General features: G+C 49.3%; 1 protein-coding gene across 3 annotated transcripts in view; it reads right to left on the bottom strand.

Annotated features, from left to right (window-relative positions):
* The window catches only part of FGF18 (fibroblast growth factor 18), a 73,765-nt gene that overhangs the window by 26,771 nt on the left and 24,728 nt on the right, over window positions 1-22,266 (bottom strand). For all 3 annotated transcript variants that reach the window (XM_068205434.1, XM_068205435.1, XM_068205437.1), the window contains one exon: window positions 15,814-15,994. In XM_068205434.1, the coding sequence (XP_068061535.1) occupies window positions 15,814-15,994 (181 nt within the window). The remainder of the gene's footprint in view (window positions 1-15,813; window positions 15,995-22,266) is intronic.

Below are 22,266 nucleotides of genomic sequence, written 5' to 3'. Positions count from 1 at the left end.
AGGTCAAACCCCCTCAAAATGGTGTATTTAGAGCTTCCCCTTGGGTTCCTGTGGCTTCCTTGCCATTTCCCTGCTGCGCTGGGAAGTGCAGCTGGATTTTGGGGTAGCAGCCTGACCCCTGGCTGCTCAGGGCCTGATGTCAAGTGCTGCTAATGTGTTTTGCATTTGTGCTTGGGGGCAGGAAATCTCAACTTCCAGTGCCAAGGGGTTAATTATAATTTATATAGCAAGATCTCAGGCTGCGGGAATTTTTTTCTCCAGCTAATTAAGAGGTGCAATTACCTTTGAGAATCAAAGGGATATTCTGGTACCCAGCTCTGAGAAGCAGATTACAGGCACTTAAGATACAAGGACATCTTTTCTTTACTACATGTTCTTAGTTTTTGATGTTGATCATTAACAAAAATTTGTCATATTTCTGATCTGTCATCACAATGTCCTGCTGACCACCTGCTAGAAGCCACTGCAACAGGGTAACAGAGCATTGCTCCTTTCCCTGTGATTACCTATCCTTCCAGCAACATGCTCAGATGGCCTATCACCTGCTGCTCAGGGCTCTAAGAAAAACTTCCTGCTTATTAATTAACAAAGCTGCATGATGACCTTGAGGTGGGCAATACCTAACAGCCCAGTCTGTGCTCAGACCACAAGCTCAGGACTACTTACTCCCAAAACAAGCAGTTGTATTATTTTAATAATAATGTTTGTATTTATTTGTAAATATTATTATAAGTTATAATTATAAATGTATACAATAATTATAATAAGTATTGCAGTAATTTAATAATAAATATTACTAAACTGTCCCATGGCAGCTGCTCTGCATTGCCCTGTCCTTCCCAGTGGTCCAGTGCAAACAGGAGGATACTATTTGCAAATCCACCCCTCCCACAAGCTCTTCCCTTCAGCTCCTTGCCTTCGTGTTTGTGCAGAGGCTTTAACAGTTCCAGCTCTCTCTTCTCACCACTCCCGGAGGTAACTGCTGAGCCATTTGCAAGGGGTTCATGTAACTGAATATTCCGATGTGGGGAGTGGGGCATTTGGGCTGAAGACAGCAGTGAAAGGTTCTGGGGAGCCCTCAAAGTCCTGCTCTGGGGTCTCAGCAGAGTTACACACGCAACACAGGCTGCAGCCTCAGCCTGGCCCAGAGTGCACAAATAAATCCTCAGCCATTCGCTGTTTTTTAGGGATGCGCTCGGCCATTGCTCTCAGTGAAATGGAGAGCTTTAGTTAGAAACTGGTGCCACGCAGTTGTCAGCAGCCCACACACACTGCAGGGCTCACACACCCACAGCAGCAGCCTCCACCCTGACCCAGAGCACAGCCAGAAGCAGAGGTGAGGCTGGCAGAAGCAGGAAGACCAACCCTTCCTCTGAAGAGGGGATTCCAAGAAGAAGCTCTGTCTTTGTGGGTTAGAAATGAAGCTCATGCTGGCAAAGGCGACGGGAGCTCAGCAGCTGGTACCCAACATCAGCAACTCTCTACCATGACTTGATTACGCTCTGGAAGCTTTATCAGGCTGCCCTTTGATGTGCTGACAGCAGCAAACTGGCTGTGTTGAACTTGTGGCCACGCAGGCGGAAGCACGCACCCCAAAACCACACCACGTGAGGCATTTTGTTAAATGAGGAGGAGATAACATAGCTGACACCTCGGCATGGAGAGATGCCTGCCGGCACTGCTCATCTCACAGGGAGCTCCAAGAAGCTCCTTTAGACCTGACAACCGACTTATCTCACAGGTATTGCCATCCCTGGAAGCCATATTTTGGTAGGTGGCTGCCAGAGAAAGGGCAACAACATCAGTTGTCATGAACCATTTTACAAGAACATCTACAAAACTACACACACCTGTACCAAGCAGGGCATTTCCAGTACAACCAAGTCCCCAGACAGAATAATCTGTTTCTCTTCAGGAGACTAAGCAAAATCAGGAAGGCTTTCCTCTGCAAAGGTTGAGAATAATCAGGGTAGAAGAGAGGATGGCAGTTTTTAGAACATTTATTACTCTACACAGGAAGGTATCTTGCTCCTTGTTGGTGCAGGCAAGAGGTTGGGAAAGGACCTAGCTCAACCCTGGAAAAAGCAAGAGAGGGATTACAAAACTATGCTTGTAGTCTCAGCTTAACCCACGAACCTGCACAGCATTCAATGAAAAAGGTTGTAAATGCTTCATCAGCAACAGGACCAAGCTACATAGGAAAGAAAAAGAATGGAAAGGCAGATCTAGAGGGAAATAAATTTACTCCAGCATCACCTTTCCCTACAGCTTGCTGTTTATTGAAGAAGCAGCAAAAGCTTCAGTGTGCTTCAGGATACAAACGCTGACACGGAAATTCAGAGCCCTGAACCACTTCCAACAGGGAAAATATACTGACCGCAGTCTCTTTGGAGGTCAAACAAAATCAATAGCCTTTCTCTCCAGTCTGTCTCTAAACTAAGCTTCTTTCAAAGACATCCAGAGAAAATGGATCATCTTTTGTTGTTGTGTGTGGTTTTGGGTTGGGCTTTTTTTGTTTTGCTTTTTTTTAAGTGGTCAAACATTCATAGAAGCATAAGAACTCCTTCCTCCCTAAGCATACTGAAAGGATTGTATAGAAGTCAACACTGCCCATCAGTTTTACTACACAATAGATGAGTTATCCACTTCTTGGGGAGGAAACCAAGCTGGAAGCTGCTTAGTGCTCGGCAAGAGAGGAAAAAATAAATCAATGCATTTGCTTGATTGGGGTACGTTTAAAGCTGGTTGTCAATTAGTTCAACACAGTTTGCTGTTAGAGAGCACAACAATTTAGCCCCAGGAGCCGAAGTTTGCTGCATTTCCTCAGATTCCTCCTGCTGAGAGACAGATATTGGATGCAGCCAGGTCAGGCACAGAGGAGGAGGAGAAGGGGTGAGGCTGAAGTCACAGCCACAGAGCGGGAGCCTGACATCAGATACAGCCAGTGGTGACGGCTTCCTTCTGTTCTGAGCACACAGCACACCAGACTCGTGTCCAGAGAGGAGTAGAGATGAGAGCTGGTTCTCGCCCTGGTACACAGCATGCCTCTCCCCTCCCCAGCACACATCTTCTGAGATAAACTACAGCTTACACAGCCTTGTGCAGATGGTATCATCCGTTCCACACAAGGGGGTCGCCCCAAGCTCAGCAAAATGGCAGAAGGACCAAAATAGAATGAAACACTTTGCCTATCTCCAATTTTTAAAGTAATACAAATTCTTTAAAATCTCCATACAAAAATCACAAATGGAGACAAACCACAAAAGTCACTTCCCAAGGGTCCCCCTGAATGCATCCAAAGGAAAATCACTGCCTTCAGAGCGAGGGATCACCAATGGCATTACCTGCTAGTTCTGTTCTGACAATCAGTGTTGAAATTCACTCATCAAAGCAATAATTCAGGCTGAGAAGGCTCTCAAGAGGTGACCCAGCTCAACCCTCTGCTTCAAGCAGGACCACCAGGGCTGGGGACCTTCACTTCTCAGCTGTGCTCCACTGCCCTGAGCCAGTGACATCCTGATCTAAGCACACCTAAGGGTGGCATTACTGTGTCACAGGCATGGCTGGAGAGGGACAGACATCTGCAGCTGACTGGGGCCCCAGTACCAGCAGGACTGAGCACTAACCCCAGCAGTGAGCTGCCCCGCGCCGTGACCGTGAGACTCTGGTGCCCTCCCAGGCACAGGGAGTCACGTCTGCCAGCAGGCACCCATCTCGCACTGCTGCACTGCTGCTGGCAGAACCTCCACGGGCTGTGCTCAAGCCACGCTGTGTCTCCAGCTGCCCTTCAGCACGCCGTGACTCATGGCCAGCCTGCACTCACAGCACAGGGAGGGTTTGTTCCCTCAGCCGATGTAAGGGACACCTAATTTCTGAGTGAACACATTTAGCATCCTGTCGCTAGGATCTCAGTCCCGTGCCCACACGGGTCTAATGGTGCTAGAAAATCCTGGGGAAGCGCAGAACGGGCTCCAGCAATGGTGACCATCAAACGTCCACCCCAGCTCCAGTAGCAGCAGGAACAGCCAAGGCTAGGAGCTAGAAACAAAAGTGCTGCTTCTTTGTAATGCTTTTTACCTCCCCTCCTCCAGCCCCCCCAGGTGGGACAATTTACCCGGTGACTATAAAGCTCTTACATGTGCTTGTTAGCACCCCCAAATTAGTAGGTGTAAAGTCAATATCCTTTTGCCTATTTACTCCTAATGAGTCACCAGTCAGAAACTTCACTTGAAAAAAAACCGGTTACAAATGCAGATGCCGAAGCAATGAAATAAAGGCAAGAATCACAAACGTTGCACAAAGGCAAGGGGCTGGGCACACCACACAGCACCAGGCCATTGTCACCGGCTCAGACCTAACAGCTTTGATTTGCCTCCCACCGGCTAAAATGGTTTGAAATGCAAGGTCTGAACAAAGGTGCAAGACACAGGAGGAATGGGAGGCACTGTTGGGCACTTAATCTCCTTTCAGTCTCACACAGGAGCTCCAGGAATGGCTCTGTTGAAGTCGGTGGAGTTTCAGGAGCGTAGGAAAAAGGATAATCAAGCCTTGGCTGTAACAGAGATCCAGCCCTGTGATCCCTCCACGCAACCAGCAGAAACTTTATTGGGGATTTATTCTGAAGTTACCTTTAGGCAATTTCCTTTGGCACTGGAACCTGGTCCTACATCACTGATCCCAACAGGACAAGACCAGCTTTTGGGAGCTGCAGTGTTCGCCCTCTAACCAACCAAGTATGTGATTGGAAACCAGGAGCCTGAAGCATCCCCCAGTCTACTTCAGCACTCACCCCTGCCAACTGTGAGCCTTGCCGCTGTCCCTGGCCAAGCACTGGGAACATCTGGACAACATTTTTTAGATTTATCTGGTGCTTACATGCCATCCTATTCCTAGCCCTTCCCTGCTGCTTCTCTACTCTAAGGCCCTCACAGCCTCCAGAGGCTGTGAGTGACATCCCATGATGCTACAGCTCCCCTCTCACAATCCAACAGCCATTTGCTCTCCTGCTTGTCCTTCTAAAAGCACTTGAGAACATCAGATGTAAACCAAAGCACATCAGCTCGAAGCCAGGATCCCAAGCATGTTACCCACCATGTGGTCAAACACCAAAGGCTCACATCACCATCAAGCTGCTCAGGAGCAACGTCCACTCCTTCTCTGCCCCACCAGCCCAGCTTTGGGATGAGGCCAGAGCAGCTGAGCAGCGGAGGAGAACAAGGACTCCTCTCCACAGTGCTACCTGGGGCTGGAGCCCTCCAGCCAGCACAGCTGCTGTCACTGCTGGAGAACACCCAAAACTCATCACAGCTGAAAGAGGCAGGGTCACAGTGGATGGTGGGGTTTTGTATGTACTGCTCTGGGAAGAAAGGCACCTTTCTTGGCAGCTGCAAATGCAGAAGAGGAGAAGGCCTCTGGGCACACATTTCAGCTCACAGAGAAAAGGGCAAAAATATCTGAGCACTACCCTCGCTCCAAGCTCCACCACTCCAGGCAGCATCCACAAAGGACAGACACATCTCCAAGGCAGCTACAGCACAACTCAGGGACTTCAAGCTCAGGATCTGTTGAGAAGGTCTCAGCTCCTATGTTCACCATAAAAGCATGAACTGTCTATTATGGGCATTCAGAAAATACTGAAAGCTCTTCAGGGACCAAAGTGGGCACTACTTATTGCTGGCACAGCTCATTAAAAGGGATGCTCGCAGAGTGCAGCTACATTCCCATCTCCCTTGAACCCCAATACCCCCACTCTTCCTTACTAGAAGAAAAAGTAGGTGTTTCTTCTTTTTTACTGGGATTTCTCACTGCCTTTACATCCAGCTCACCTTCCACTTCTTGCGAGCACTGCGACCGCAGACGCTCCACACGTGTTCTCCTCTGCATCCGACTGGCAAGCAGTCTGGAAAATGCCAGTATTGGAACAGCCTGGATTCAGCGGTTTCTGAATGCTGATCGGACACTATTTCATTCAAGCCACAGATAGTCATTTTTGGGGGGTATTTTCAGCTCCCTTTTTGGACTCTTCCAGCTTTCCAAGCGTCATGCATCAGCAGTTTCTCCTCTTCACAGCTTTGTTATTTTTCACCTTTCTGCCGAGCCTCGGTGCAGTTCTGCAGGGCCTGGGCACTTCCCTGTTCTTGCAGACGGCCACGCAATGCTACTGGCCTTGTTAATGTTTGCTGTGCTCCACCTTGCAGCTGCGGAAATTCCTGACTATCTATTTTTTCAAAGAGCTGAGATGAAATCCGAGTGACTGAAGTGCCTTATTTTTTATAAATTTAACACCTTTCTCGAGGAAATCCCAACCTGAAAACAGGAACAGTCTCACAGCATCTCAAAGCACCAAATAATTACTTCTAACCAGGCTACCAGTGTGGTCTCCATTAGCACTGTCTCCTTAGCATCTCTCCATCCGCAAAGCTTTCATCCTGCTGGCACACCATGGGGTGAGGGGGTTCTGGGCTGAGGAGGGACATATGAGGACACTGAGATGATGGAATTCATGCCACTTCATTATACGTGAGGAACAAAGTTCCTTCTGTGTCCAGTGTCTGGGGGGTCCAACCCCAGCATCCCACTACCCCAGATCAGCCAAGTGGAGTAGGAGATGCTCCAAGTGAGTGGTGTGGCCCATGCCAACACCACTACGAGTCTCCGGGATTCCTAATCTCAAGCAACAGCCGAGTGAGGTTCTATGGTACCTTCAAGGAGAAGTGTAATCTTCACATCAACTTTTGTATTCCCCATCCTGTCTTTAGTTAGGCAGTTCTTTACAGGGTTATTGACATTTCTCATTTCTTCCAAATGTTTCTTGTGAAGGAATAAATTTGGCCACTTGACATCATGTATGGGAACGTTCACCCAAAGCAAAATGTACAAGACCATTTGTTGACAATATTTTCCTTCCTTCTTGTCCAAAGTAAAAGCAATTAAAAACCCTTTTGGAAATGCAGACCAGCCTCTTTGTAGGGTACTTTTAATTGCACCCCAAGAACCAACTTGAATTAATCAATGACTAGCCAAATGCTTAGACATAGGAAAACCTCAGAGAGCACACAAGGTTTGGTAACAGACACCAACACAGAACAACTGCAATAAACCCAAAGGAGCTCTCAGCATTTGTGCACAGAATCACTCCTGGCCTAGAAATATATTTAAAATAATGCAAACTTCTGCCAGAACTTCATCATAGAATGGTTTGGGTTGGAGGGACCCTAAAGATTACCTCCCAGTGTCTCCCTAGCAGTCCCCAGTACAGATTTCAGACAGAAGTAATCACTATACTGACAAGCACTGCGCATTTCTGGAGCCGTGGAGGAGAAAGGAGAGCCCTAAGTTTGTTTCTGTGTTATTTCATCCAAGCCAGGGAAGAACATTTAACAAAGCAGCTGCTTGACCTTCATGGGAAAGCACCATAAACACAGCAAGGCAGGAACAGATAACATCATATTGACCTGTCTTCAGGGGCTGGCATTCACATTTTCATATAGTGTCTAAGAAGATAAATCACTATACTAATAATATTTGTATTGATTATCTAAACTGAAGCAGCAATCGACTCCATTGTCTCACTTCCTCTTAAATTGCTCACAGATGGGATCCTATTTCCTATTCTGCATTTCTAATGGGAACACTTAAATCACAGTGCAGAATTATACACACACACACAAACTGTTAACAAAAACCCTTTTATGACTTGCATGAAAATAAAGATTTTTCACTTCGTAGCTCACTTTCCACTCCACACAGGAATTAAAAATGACAAATTATCAGCAGATCTCTAAATTAACTCTCCTCATTATTTCTGAGTCTCTAATATTTGCTGACAGACAGGCCTATGCTTTCCAAACCCTGAGCAGCGCTTGTGGAGACTTGTGAAGTTTAGACACAGAGTTAAAAGCAGATTCTTTTTTCCCCCAAGAAAGCCAAGGTTCTTTAAGCTATCTCAAGATCCAGGAGTAGGGATATCCAAAATCAGTGTGGTGTCAGAGGCAAAATAAATGTAAGGTTTAACTGTTAGTGGAGGTACAGAACAAGGACTGTTGCACAGAAACTGGGCTTCAGGTGTGATGCTGGTTGTAGCAAGAGCTCAGGACAGCAGCTATCAAAATCAAAAATAAAGGAAATTGGCAACAAATTAATTGTTCAAAATAGGTTTGTCATGAATCAAAAAAACTAGGATTTTTCTCAAACTTCTCATCCTGCCTAAGCAAGGCTTTTCCCCACCCTGGCACGGGCACAGAATATGGCAGAATAGAAGCTGAAAACATCTTCAATGTACAGATGGTTTGTATAAGATGCTAACAGTGTGTTTCAAATGGAACCTTTCAGAGCCACCAGGAAGGTGAGGGCAACCAAGAGCCCTTGCTGCCCAGAGCAAGCTGAGAGCCGCAGCCCCATCCCCATGCCCAACCCCAGCCCCATCCCCAGCCCCAGCTCCATCCTCAGCCTCAGCCCCATCCTCAGCCCCAGCTCCATCCTCAGCCCCATCCCCATCCCCATCCCCATCCCCATCCCCATGCCCAGCCCCAGCTCCATCCCCAGCCCCAGCTCCATCCTCAGCCCCAGCTCCATCCTCAGCCTCAGCTCCATCCTCAGCCTCATCCCCATCCCCAGCTCTATGCCCAGCCCCAGCTCCATCCCCAGCCTCATCCTCAGCCCCAGCTCCATCCCCAGCCTCATCCTCAGCCTCAGCTCCATCCTCAGCCCCATCCTCAGCCCCAGCTCCATCCTCAGCCCCATCCTCAGCCCCAGCTCCATCCCCAGCCCCATCCCTATCCCCAGCCTCATCCTCAGCCCCAGCTCCATCCCCAGCCCCAGCTCCATCCTCAGCCCCAGCTCCATCCCCAGCCCCATCCCTATCCCCAGCCTCATCCTCAGCCCCAGCTCCATCCCCAGCCCCAGCTCCATCCTCAGCCCCAGCTCCATCCCCATCCCCAGCTCCATCTTCAGCCCCAGCTCCATCCCCATCCCCAGCCCCATCCCCAGCTCCATGCCCATCCCCAGCCCCAGCTCCATCCCCATCCCCATCCCCAGCCTCATCCTCAGCCCCAGCTCCATCCCCATCCCCAGCTCCATGCCCATCCTCAGCCCCAGCTCCATCCCCATCCCCAGCTCCATGCCCAGCCCCAGCCCCAGCTCCATCCCCATCCCCAGCTCCATGCCCAGCCCCAGCTCCGTCCCCAGCTCCATGCCCATCCTCAGCCCCAGCTCCATCCCCATCCCCAGCTCCATCCCCAGCCCCAGCTCCATGCCCATCCCCATCCCCAGCTCCATCCCCATCCCCAGCTCCATGCCCATCCCCAGCCCCAGCTCCATGCCCAGCTCCATGCCCATCCCCAGCCCCAGCTCCATCCCCATCCCCAGCTCCATGCCCAGCCCCTGCTCCAGCTCCAGCTCAGGCTTCTGCCTCACACAGACGCTCCTCCTGGCTCAGCAAAACCCTGAGCTGCCTGAAGCTTCAGCTCATCCCCTCATCTGCTTTCAAGGAAAAACTTCACCACTGCCCCACTCCAAATGAAAAGGGGAGACGTTTTAAGGAACAAAAAATAATACAGCTCTCAGGGATAGCTGGGCAAGCAGGGAAAAGCCCAGAGCCACAGCACAGCAGCTGGAGGGCGAAGGCTGCTGGCTCAGGCCTGTCCCCAGGACCCATATGACTGTACAGCTGCCATGGTGAATGATCATCCCTTACGCTGAGGTCAGCTCTGCCCGCGGGCTAAGTAAGTGAAAATAAATGGTTTAGAAGATAAAAGGTCTTTTAAAAAATTTATTTGTCTTGTCGTGATGTCAAAACTGTAATGGGAAGAGACTGGAGGCAGCGATACTTCAGTTAAATGGGAAACAGCCATCCTGATGGGTCAGCACAATAAATTACAAAGCAGATCCCAGCTCATTCGGGATTTGGGGCTGAGCTGCACTGACAGACAAACCCTTGCACGCACCTGTTCCTGGCAAGAAAAGCAGCTTGGAAATACACGTGGAAAATTGTGGAAATACAGCGATATTTCACAAATTCAAATTGATGTTTGGACTATATCGCTTATCTTTCTTGCACAAAAATTCTGAGCCTTCCAGCCACAATAAGTTTAGTTTTTTACTCCTGCTCTTTCCAGGAAAGGGATCGAAATTGACTTAAACTATTCCAGGAAGGGAAAGGGTTAATCAGATTTCCCAAGGCAGCTTGCTGTTAAGGTGCCAGAAATACTGAGGGAAAGAATGACTTGCTAAGGATGGGACAATGGCACTGGTATTTTGCATTTGTTTCCAGGCTTTCAGATAGAACAAATGGGAGTCATTAGTGAAATGAGTTTAGGGAGTTCTAAATTAGCTGTCAGACTGCCAAGCCCGAAGAAGTGCTATGTCAGCCATTAATTCTGGAGAGCACCGGATTACCCAAACCTAGGAAGGAATCCTGCAAAATTTAGAGTCAATTAAAGGAGGCTATTTTGCTATAATATTTTCCACACATATTACACCTCCTTATGGAACAGAGCCCACTTCTACCACAAATGAAATCTCTGGCAGGATGGAGTGTGGCTGATGTCTAGACAGCTGTAATGTGCTCTCCGTGGGCAGGTCCGCTGGCATCTCAGGGCAGCTGCAGCTCGAGCAGGAGGTGGGGGCTGCAGGGCTCACCACCCCGGCTGGAGCGGCCCCAGCAAGTGACACCGTTCGCCTCAGCGCCTTGCTGTCTCTGTACCACCCAAAGAAGCACATCTGTCTGTGCCCAGAACGACCGTGGCATGTGGAGGTCACACCCGGCATCGTGTGCACACCCCCTTCCCTTCCCTTCCCTTCCCTTCCCTTCCCTTCCCTTCCCTTCCCTTCCCTTCCCTTCCCTTCCCTTCCCTTCCCTTCCCTTCCCTTCCCTTCCCTTCCCTTCCCTTCCCTTCCCTTCCCTTCCCTTCCCTTCCCTTCCCTTCCCTTCCCTTCCCTTCCCTTCCCTTCCCTTCCCTTCCCTTCCCTTCCCTTCCCTTCCCTTCCCTTCCCTTCCCTTCCCTTCCCTTCCCAGCTTTGCTAACACCCCAAACCCGTCCCACGGCAGTTCTGAGCTCAACCCACGGAGCCCGGGGAGCCTCTCAAGGGGCTGGCACTGCCTCAGTGCCCAGTGCTGATGTCCCACCTGTGCCCTGCCCCTTGCACAGTGTCCCCAAATAAAGCCTCCACGCTGTCGACTAGAGAGCTTATCAGTAGGAAGGTTTGTAAACCACAGCGATTATAACCTCCGGAGGGACCTGAGAGTGTTTTTGGAACTGTGACGGAAAAGACCCACGGAGCAAACACCCCCTGGAACGGGCGATTAGTGAGGTACCTGCACAGCACAGCCCAGCCCAGCCTCCGGGACACCGCAAATGAAAGCTCCCTCCACCGCGAGGGGCAGAGGGCTCTCACACCTCTGCTCTGATGGCTATCACTGCTCCGTGCCCCGCAGGACAGCAGTAGCTGGGCACAAATTAAACCAAAAACCCAATGGCTGTGAAATACAAATGAGGCAAAAAATGCCTTCACCCAACCAAGAGAGCTCTGCCTGCCCAACTGCGCCGGATACACAGATCGTGAGCAAACAGGATAGAATGTCTTCTGCCTTTTGTGAAATGAAAATAAATGAAAGGATCTAAGGTTTCAGGTCACTGATCCCTCTCTTCCCTATCTGTACCATTTATCGGAGGTAGAATATAAAGGTTCCAGGTCTTTTTTTTTTTTTTTTGTCAGCACTTTAATGGTTGTTTTTTCTCCTTCACCCTTTCATTTTCTGAATGAAAGGACCACTTAGGAACCTGTAAAGTAATAAAAAGCTTATAATAGGAATATTGTTTTTCTGGGCCGGTGCAAATTCTTTCTGAATAGGTTGAAGGGATTAAAGTAAAAATGCAATTTGTAAATAGATCAGTCCTTTAATTAGTTTATAGTCTGTTAAGAGATAATATTTTGCTCACACAGATAATCTATTATCTAAAGATCTCAGAGCACTTTAGGAACATCAATTAAGCCTTTAAAAAAAAAACAACCTTGGGAGATAGGTAAGTGTATTTAGATTAATTAGTGCTGCTGTGAGCAGCAGGCATTATTATTAGATTTAATTTAGTCCAATAATTGACTTATCTGTTAATGGACTCTGATTCATCTGAGAAGGGATCAAATCCATCTGATTAAATGGATTACATCGACTCAATTAATTCTATTAACTGACTTAATTTGCCATTTAATAATCTGATACGGGGCCAGATCTTGGCCCCAAAGAATGCATAAAGCAAAAATTACACACCGGAATTATTATGACAGCAGAATTATGCATTGCAGAGCATGCACTTTGCTTCGCGCATGGCATTTGCACACCTGGATAAAGCAGTCAACGGGGATTCCTCTGGCCTGATCCCCCAGCCCTGCAGCATCATTCCTCCCTGAGCCAGGGCTGGCTGCTCATTTTGCTGTACTTGGGGTGGCTACTTGGAAAGCAGAAGTTCCCTGCCTGAGATCTGCCACTTCCCCTCTATTCTGGGCACTCTCTGCAACCAAGAGGTGAGAAGTTTTACAGAAGTCAATAAACCTTGCAGTAAAAGTAACCTCCCTTCAAAGGCAGGACAACCCTCCCATTTGGAAGCTGGATATGTGCAAAAAAAAAAAAAAAAAAAAAAAAAAAAGAAAAATAATAAAAGGAAAAAAGAAACATTTGGACACTGTTGTGAATGTAAGGAAAGAGGGGAAAGAGGTGCTAAAACATTATTTATTCCACTATCCTTAAAACGGGCTGGTGCTAATGGGCTGGTGATGAGCACCAGGGACCTTCGCCCTGACAGAGCTTCCCACGTGAACCCTGAGCCGGCGTGGCCCTTGCGGGATGCCACCTTCTCCCAGTTGGACCGGGCTGTTGAGAGAATTCACGGCTGGAGCCAGCTCACAGGCACCTTTTCCCACGTCTCTTGCCTTTTCTCAGACGTGCTTCTCCTCCTAAAGCCTTCCCCAGGCTGCAATCCTTAGGCCAACGCACATGGCCCTGGCCGTGCGCTCCCTCGGCAGGGCCGGGGCAGGAGCCGCGGAGCCGGTGCCATCTGCGAGGGTGGCACAGCCCGGCTCTGTTACGGAGAGGGAAGGGGAGGGAAAGGGCAGGGGGACACTCTGCCATCTGCTGCGTGGGAGGTGTCCTCCTCCAGATGCAGACCTGACCGGCAAGACGGAGATGTGGATCAAAAGTTTGCAACTGCTGAGATCCCCAGACCCGGTTTAAGCCTCTCTCTGGTCTTGATCAAAGGTTACTCCATAATAATGCCTCAGGGGGAGGGGTTCCTGGCACATAATGAACCCTGTGTCATTGCCTTTGTGTCCAGGTTGGGCTGTAACACAGATGGTTCTCACTCCAGTAACTCCGACATCTCTCCCCCCTCCATTATCCCAGACAGGAGCTTTGCGTGGTTCCATCCCGGCCTGCCGTGTCCCACCTCACTGTCTCCCCGATTATCATGCTCCGAGTGCTCGGTGCCAAGCAGCACCAAGAGCAGATTTCCATAACCTTCCACAGGGCTGGGGGCGCGAAGGCTCCGCAGCCTCGGGCGCGTTTGCTGAGGAGGCTCTGGGGACGGAGTCGGGCGGGGTCAGGGGGTGCAGGCAAACAACCCACGGAGCACAGCGGCAGCCGGGAGCGGGGTTTGGAGACAGGCAGGGATGCGGGAGAGGGGTTTGGAGACAGGCAGGGATGCGGGAGTGGGCTTTGGAGACAGGCAGGGATGCGGGAGAGGGGTTTGGAGACAGGCAGGGATGCGGGAGTGGGCTTTGCGGAGACAGGCAGGGATGCGGGAGTGGGCTCTGGAGACAGGCAGGGATGCGGGAGTGGGCTTTGGAGACAGGCAGGGATGCGGGAGGGGGGCTTTGGAGACAGGCAGGGATGCGGGAGGGGGGCTTTGCAGGCAGGCAGGGATGCGGGAGAGGGGTTTGGAGACAGGCAGGGATGCGGGAGCAGGGTTTGGAGACAGGCAGGGATGCGGAAGCGGGGTTTGGAGATATGCAGGGATGCGGGAGAGGGGTTTGGAGACAGGCAGGGATGCAGGAGCGGGGTTTGGAGGCAGGCAGGGATGCGGGAGCAGGGTTTGGAGACAGGCAGGGATGCGGAAGTGGGGTTTGGAGACAGGCAGGGATGCAGGAGCGGGGCTTTGCAGGCAGGCAGGGATGCGGGAGAGGGGTTTGGAGACAGGCAGGGATGCAGGAGCAGGGCTTTGCAGGCAGGCAGGGATGCGGGAGGGGGGCTTTGCAGGCAGGCAGGGATGCGGGAGCGAGGCTTTGCAGGCAGGCAGGGATGCGGGAGAGGGGTTTGGAGACAGGCAGAGATGCAGGAGCTGGGCTTTGCAGGCAGGCAGGGAAGCAGGAGCTCCCGGCCCGGAATCTCGGGCTCTGTCATGGCAGCACCGTCGTCGGCCACGAGCCCGCTCCCGCACGCGCGGGTTTGTTGTTCAGACACGATTGCATATGTATGAAGGGGACAAGATGGGCTTTGACACATAAATTAGCACTTGTCAACTGCTCCCGGGAACACTTCCCCGATGCACCCACTGTAAATGCCGCCTTCTTTCACCGAGAGGAAAACTCCATCACGGCACCTGACAGCCACCGCGGGCAGGAGCCGCACCCGGGCGGCGGCGGCAGCGCCCAGCGCCTCGTTTACACATCAGAGCTCAGGAGGGTGAATGCCATCAAATGACAAAATAATTAGCAGCCAAGTGGCACTTTTCCTTCCTGTAATATCTGGAAATTTGGGAATGACAAAGGACAAGGTTGATGAGACCTGAGGGCAGGGCTTTCTCTGAGAGAGGGGCTCAGTGCCTTGGGGGGTCACTTCCTACCTGCCAGGTGCTCTCTGGCTGTCGCTTCCCGTGGCACAACTCGCTGCTCCTGCACCTGTGCCGGCAGTGGCAGCAGCTGCCCTCAGTGCTCAGCGTGTGCCTCATCCATCCTGAAGCTTCCTGAGGGAACAACCGCTCCCAGATTTTGACCTGCCCTCCTCGTAGCTCAGCTCCACCTCACCAGTGCTGCACCCGACAATCCCACACGAATGTTTGAGCCAGCAAACTCTCACACACACCTGTGCAGCAGCACAGGAACACACAGCACTGCACATCCCAAACACCAACAGGAGCAGTGTTCTCAACAGCCCTGAAATCCTCCCAACAGACAACCAGAGTAAAAGCATCTCAGCAGAAACCATCTCAAAATGAACCAGAATTACAGCATTTTTCATAGCCCAGCCTCTAGCAGCATTTCCAGCATGTTGCTTGTGTGCAAATCACAACAAGAATAGTTGAATGCATTGCTAGCACAAGGTAAGTATTGTTTTCCCTGCAAGATCCACAAACTCAGAGATTCAGCTTGAGCTCTGGGGAACTCTCAAAGCTCTCAAAGTCTACTTTCAGTTCAAACCAAATATCCCACCACCCGAAAAGATGATAGTTCTCCATTCAAACACTGGATTCACCGAAACGCGAGCCCAAGAGTTCATGGCGAAAGGACTTCCCCAACCACCAATTTCGATATCATTTATGAATTGCAGTAAACACACTGTGAGCTCATGGCTTGGGGAGAAAGACATTCTTTTCTTCAACCATATAATAATAAATCGGGGCATGGCAGTACTGTGGGAACTGCCTGCAGCTGGGAGGCAGCACCAGCAAAACAAATCTCATGTTCTTAACCTGGAAATGTTATTTTTCCTTTTATTTTGGTTTTTATTGCTCTTATTACTTTTCTCCCAAGAGGTTCTTAGCACAACATCCTGGATTAAAGCCTTTGACCTGAAGTCTGGGGGATCCCAGTAAAGATTCTTACCATATTTATCTCCGTCTTCTCCTTTGGCACTGATCCTCCTGCCGAGCACTTGGATGTGCTTCCCACTTGTCCTGCTGTAGAGCTGATAGAGCCGAAGCTGCTTCCTGCTCACATCGTCCCTCGCTCGCGTCTGATTCTCCACGTGTATCCGAAAATCCACATTCTCCTCAGCAGCAAACATCTGAGATGGGTGGGGAGTGGGGAGACAGAGCAGAACAGACCATGAACACAACAAGGCTCTGGGGCAGAAGGACTGCAGACTAGCCTGCCAGGGGCACTGGCACTGGGGGACTCAGATTTGGCTGCCTTTCACCTGGCAACAGTGTCAGGCACTCGTGTGTAATTCCACCCAGAGCTGGCTCTCCACAGTAAAACAAACCTGGGCCATTACAGTCAAACTGGGGGTTTTTGAATAAAAACTTCTGCTCATCCCTGCTTTGATTAAATCCTAGTCAGCCATGCTGGCCATAAATTAGGCTCCCCACTGCATATGCACAGCCTCTACCAGGTTACATGGGCACAAATTGGAGAGTGTGGACAGCCAAACCCTTCTCAGAGATCTGGCACAACACCTTCAGTAGCTGCACTGATTGTCTGGGTTAACTACAAGAAAAAGTCAAGGGAAAAACTCTTCGTGTTGCCCTTAGCAGTCTGGACTTGAACTTCACACTGGCATAAAATACACTACAAGAGAAATGACACTTGTACACTCTTCAGCTTAACTGTTTGACTAGTTCTGCTCTGCAGTGTAGCCACCTCATGGTCACCAGCCATGGATCTGTTTCTGCCCACCTCAAAAGGGCCACAGGAGGAATGGTGAGAGTCAAACCAGCTTTTCCACCAGTGACTGTGATCAGCAGGGGTCTGACAGCCTCAGCCACCTCATCTGTTCTGGCCAAGAGAGTAAATTAACCTTAGTTCACTTCAGCTTAAAATATTACCATAAACTTTTCATTTTGTTTCATATTTTAAATATTCCCAAGAAATATCAAAACAGGAGTCCTACTTTTCCTTCCAAAGAGTCATCCTGACTTGCCCAAGGTCAGAGGACCCAACAACACCACTGTTCTCAAGATGCCTTCCCAAAGGGGAGACTGGGCAGCATGCATCCTAAAACAATAAGAAAGCCCAAAAACTGCTCCATGAACTGTCCATCTATGACCTGTGGAGCATTTGCACCACAACATCCACACCGTCCACTCCAAACTCACAGATGGGCAACATTTTGGTGGCAGACTCGCTTTACAGGACAATAAATGACATGAAACATGGCCTGCAAGCAAAAGTGTTCTGATGTATCAGTGTGGGGAGGGAACTGGCAATGAAAATGGAAAAGGTCAATAAATTCTTGTTCAGACCTGCTCCTCACTAAAACACATAAAGAAAGTGGCCACAACACACCAAAGAGCCCCACTTCAGCCTCCTGCACATCATCTCATACCAGCAAATACAGTGAAGCCTGAAAGTCAAAACCTCAATAGAACTTTGCAGCATTTTCAGTTATCCTGGGGACACCCAGGCCTGCAGCAGGAAGAAAATCTCTCTCAGGCAGGCAGTGCTGCTGGGCACCAGACCTTTCAGAAAGCACCCTGAGCCAAAGCCCAAGCTCAGCAGAGCGGCAGCAGCAGCAATGAGGTTCCCAGTGATGCTGCGGGATTGCCTTCGGTGCTGTTAGTAAAATCTGGGATTTTGGTGTTTGATGTTTTGAGGAGAAAGTGATTTATCTCCAATTTGGCTGTCATACACTCCTAGGGAGCCGAAGGCACAGGCAGAGACTGGGCAAGGGAGGCTCAGGGCAATGCTGGGACATTCACTGCAACGTCAGAGGTGACAGACAGGGGTGACAATATTTCCCACTCTCAGAAAACAGGGTGGCCAGGAGCTGTGACCCAGAGCTGGGGAGCGGGAGGAGGAGCAGCCCCTAGCCAGAGGGCATGGCAGGGTGCCACATCAGGATGCTGACAGAGCTCTGGCCAGCACAGAGCAGGGCTCTGCTTGCCCTGCCCTCCCCAGGCACCACAGCTACACCTGAGCGAAGCACACAGGACCTGACTTTTGACAGAAATCATATTAATTTCTTTTTCTCCTTGCTATGTCTTTTCTTGCTTTCTTTTCAAATCCCATTGTTGCAAAGGATGCTAAACTACCAAACCCAGAGATATTCCAGTCATGCTGACAGTCTGCCTTGTGCCGACAAAGCAAGGCTATTTGCAGCTAAAATTCTGGCTCCATTATTTTAAGATTTAAAACAGATTTTAAATCAAGATGACGTCGTTACATTGCTTTCACCACATGTTAATGAATTTCACATTTTTCTAGGAAAAAACCAAAACAGGTGGGATTTGAAGTGGGGGGAAGGGCAGGTTGCTTTGCTTTTTTGGAAACTCCCAACAGAAAATGCAATCTGTTTTCCAAAACACGTTTTAATTCTCTTCTAATTGTCTCTGGAGCACTCACACTGCAGAGGCCCCAGCCCGTAGCTGCAGTGCCTTGGTGGGCCCAGGAACACCCATGGAGCAGCCTGCACAGTGCTCAGCTCCGACATGTCACCAACACACCTGTGCACCATTGTCACTACTGTCCTGCCTAAGATCAGCTAAGTAAGCATCCCTTCCCTTTGCAAGAAGGGCACCAGCAGCACAGGGGGTGACATCTCCTCTTCCCCTGTCCAAGGAGCTGGCTGGCAAGCCCTTAGCCAAGCCCTGAAGTAGCTGATGCAGGAATCAGCAGGTGATGCTGACCCCAAAATACAGTCAGCCTAGTGTGTATCACTGCACCACTTCCCTAGAAGTGCCCGGTTCTGACCCAGGGCAGAAATCTTGGAAAAGGAACAGGCTACAGGTTCCCCTTGCAGCTGAGCTGTCTCCTGGCCAGAAGCCGTGGTAAGAGCAGCAGTGAAACCACCCAGATATAGCCACCTGCTTAAAGATAAGCTCACTCTTAACCACCCTGTGGAAACAGGATGCTCTGCTGGAGGGTGGCCAAAGGGAATTAACCGTGCCAGCCCAGGCTGCATCTGGCCTGCAGTAGAGAATATCAATACCCCAAAAAAAAAATTCACACAGTGTTGATTTCGTGAGATACAACCTGTTTGATCATTGCTAAAATCCACTCTCACAGGACTCCTTCCCTACAGGGTACACTCCCTCAAGCAGCAAACCTCTCTGAGATAAGGAAGTCCATGTATATATACCAAAAGACAGACTCTTCTACAAGTCTCATAAAAACTAGTAACATATGTTTCCTTTGGCAACTAATTGCCAACACTCAGTCAAGGAGGTCACCTGAAACCACGTAGACTCACCCTCAAATACACTTGAATGCAGAAATATCTTTAAGTCCCTTCAACTAAAGGGCTTTCACTCTTGTTCGCCGAAGCAAGTTTTCCTGTTTTGTTTTCGCTATCAAAATGCTGTTAGTGCACATAACATATCATACACAAAACGAGGCCCTTTTCTGCCTTTCAGTCTGATCATCCACACCTCCATGTAGGCAGCAAAACAGACCCTGGGTTCAGAGCTCCACACAACAGGTCTCTGAAGGAAAGGGCTGCTTGCACCTTCTAGCTCCTGAGCAGCACTGTGGGACACAGGAGACGGGACTCCTCCAGGGATTTGGGGTTGTATTATGGTCTGTCTGGCATCTGTCCAGCTGGTGTGGGCTGCTGTCTGTGCATGTCGATTTCAGCATCTCAGGATAGTGGTTTTGTGAAACTCCATCTCATTCTTTGGCAACAATTTATAACCTAAAAAATCCCAGTTGTCCAATCAGAGCATTGAATTTCGTTTCATTTTCACTCTTCTTCTCTTTTCCATCAATTCCTTATCCATTTATTATTTATTTTTCACTACACCTTTCAGTGATAATATCCAGCTACAAATACAGCTGGGTAGCCAGAGTTTATACAAGGGAATAAATAGCATTTATTTTAAAAACAACCATCACCTCAAGCCCCAGAAGCAACAGAAATGTCTCACTCATGAAAGGAAGCTGCTCTCCCTTGTCTGTTGTCCTTGCCCAATCATTCAAGGTGGAGCATTCAGTCCTACCTCCTTTCCCAACAGCCAAAGGAACCAGAAATTACATCTGTCTTCCAGCAAGTCCACAACTTGGGAGATTTTCATGTGCTTTCTTTGCCAAATGATTCTCAAATAAGAGTGTATTTCATTTTAAATGGCTTTACAATGATCCTTCAGCTTAAAGAATGACTCCCCTCTTTGTTAAATCCCTGACGGAGGGTGAGGGAAAGACCATTTTGCTGATGCAGCCTAAGGTTTCACTGTGCATTAATCCAAGAAAAGCTCAGGAGTGGCAAAAGCCTCCAACAGCAGCACTCTGATGTCAGCCCTGCACAGGCTCGTGCCCCATCTCTGCACTCACAGATGCCTCCTGTGAATGGAGCAATCCCAGCCTCGCCAAGGTCAATGAAACCTGGCCATGCCAAGCCACGTTTGCAGGATTTGGCTTTCCACCCAACCAACCTCCACGCACTTCGGATTTTTCTATTTCAAGCTTTCCAGTAATGGGGGATGTTAATCTGTTATTGTTCATGTCATATAGCGTTACAGCATGAGATGTCCAAGGCCCACAGCATACCCAAGTTAGCTGGGAGCTGGACTTGAGAATTTCCTGGTGTTTTGCTATTTATGCTACGGAGCACTCAATAGAGAGCTCCGTATGTCATTCAACCATATGTCATTCCCCCACCTGAACCAGGAATACAAAATCCCTCTAGCTAAGGGCCATACCGATTGCAAAAGATAAACAAATCAGGCTATTCAAAGTCCTCTCAAACCCCATCTGATAAGCAGGAAATACTCATTACCTTTCAGCCATCAAATCAACCTAATATTAATGATTTTCTCCATGACCTTCTAAACGCGTGAAAGTTAACTCAATAAGGTCAACAAGAGGATATCCAAGACAGATTTCTCTCCCAAGCCCTCAAAGGCAAGTAACAAACCACTTTGCTTCCATGACTTTGGCAGAATTCCTGTATGCAAATCACAGCAGGATTTGCTGGCTCCCCATGACAGCCACCCTCAGCACACAGTGAAACACAATGCACTTTTTCCTCCATTTAACTGCAAAGTCAATCCACCACCAGGATGTTGTTACCATCATGTCACAGAGCCTCCCGGAGCCAGATGGGAGTGGATGAGCAGTGCTTGGGCGTGGTTCCTTCTGTGGGTTTAGAAGCACATTTGGAAAAGCAGCCCCACGCTCAGATGAGCAGAGAAGGTACTTTGCAGTGAAGCTCTGTACATCCAATGGGAGAGAGGCCATGGTGCAATAGTGCCAGAATTCCACAAATGGAGCTAAGCCTTTCCATATAACAGAACTTAGAGATTTGCTTTGGTGTTTGTTTCTTCCTAAAACCCATCAAAAAATAATTTTAAATTTCAATATCCAAAAATTTAAGCTGCACTCTTAAACTGTGGGAGATATCACCATGGATGGTGACTGTGCACCCTTTGGGATGGTCTGTGAGAAAGGGCATGGAGCACTGTGGAAGTGGTTGTTCAAAGTGATCAGACACGAGATTCCACAAAAAGCTCTACCAGTGGCATTTACAAAGTATTTCACTTGAAATGCTTTTTGGTATTTCTTTTTTGGTGAGAAAGCTGGAAAAGGAGAAGGAAATGGGGTGATGCAGGGGTCAAGCCTGCCCATCCCTTTGGATTTCAGAAATGTTAAATAAGACCCAAGGAGAACACATTTCCAGGGCTTAGAGAAGTGGACACAGCTCCATGAGGTGACACATACTTGGATCCAAAAGCTGTTCTGCAAGCGAAGCCTCCTTTCCTCCAGAGAGCTGCCCTGTGCATTCAGAAAGGCAGATTGAATCTCCTCAGGCAGTGTCAGACCTCTGCTCCCTTTGAAACACACAACCTCTGAGAAATGCAGCCATCGCTCAGCCACACTTCCAGCGGCTCCGAGACCCTGCCAGCTGTCCAAGCCATGCACCACTGCAAAAGCAATGCATCTGTCGGCCTTGGAATGGCAGGCACAGTGTTACTGAGCCTGGTATGAAACCAGGAGGGAGGCTGGAGGGAGTGCCAAACAACTGGAACCTGAGAGCTTAAGGAAATGAATGTTTTATGGCCCATCAATCAGTATTTGACCATCTTCTAGAGAAAGATGATGCCACCTTCAAGAAAACTAAGTTTCTCCTTTTGACGGTGGAATGAGCCATAGCCAGAACTGTGAAAATGCACCATGTGTGATATGGTGAGATTCTAAACTTGTTGCACCCTGGGAAATGGTTAATCCTGGGGAAGAGCAGGGTTTCAGCCTTGATGAATGACTTTTTAGGAGCCCAGCTCACGGCACAGCCCAGCACCAGAGTGCTGCCGAGGCGCTGAAATGTAGCTCCCAGAGGGGCTCCAACACCCCCAGCCTCTCATCTGCCCCTGCAGCTGTCTGTTCTCGCCAGCTCAGAACAGGTCACTG

The sequence above is a fragment of the Anomalospiza imberbis genome, chromosome 15, assembly GCF_031753505.1.
Source record: "Anomalospiza imberbis isolate Cuckoo-Finch-1a 21T00152 chromosome 15, ASM3175350v1, whole genome shotgun sequence".
Lineage (NCBI taxonomy): Eukaryota > Metazoa > Chordata > Aves > Passeriformes > Viduidae > Anomalospiza > Anomalospiza imberbis.
The sequence above is the reverse complement of the archived record's forward strand: the minus strand, read 5'-3'. Positions and strand labels throughout refer to the sequence as shown.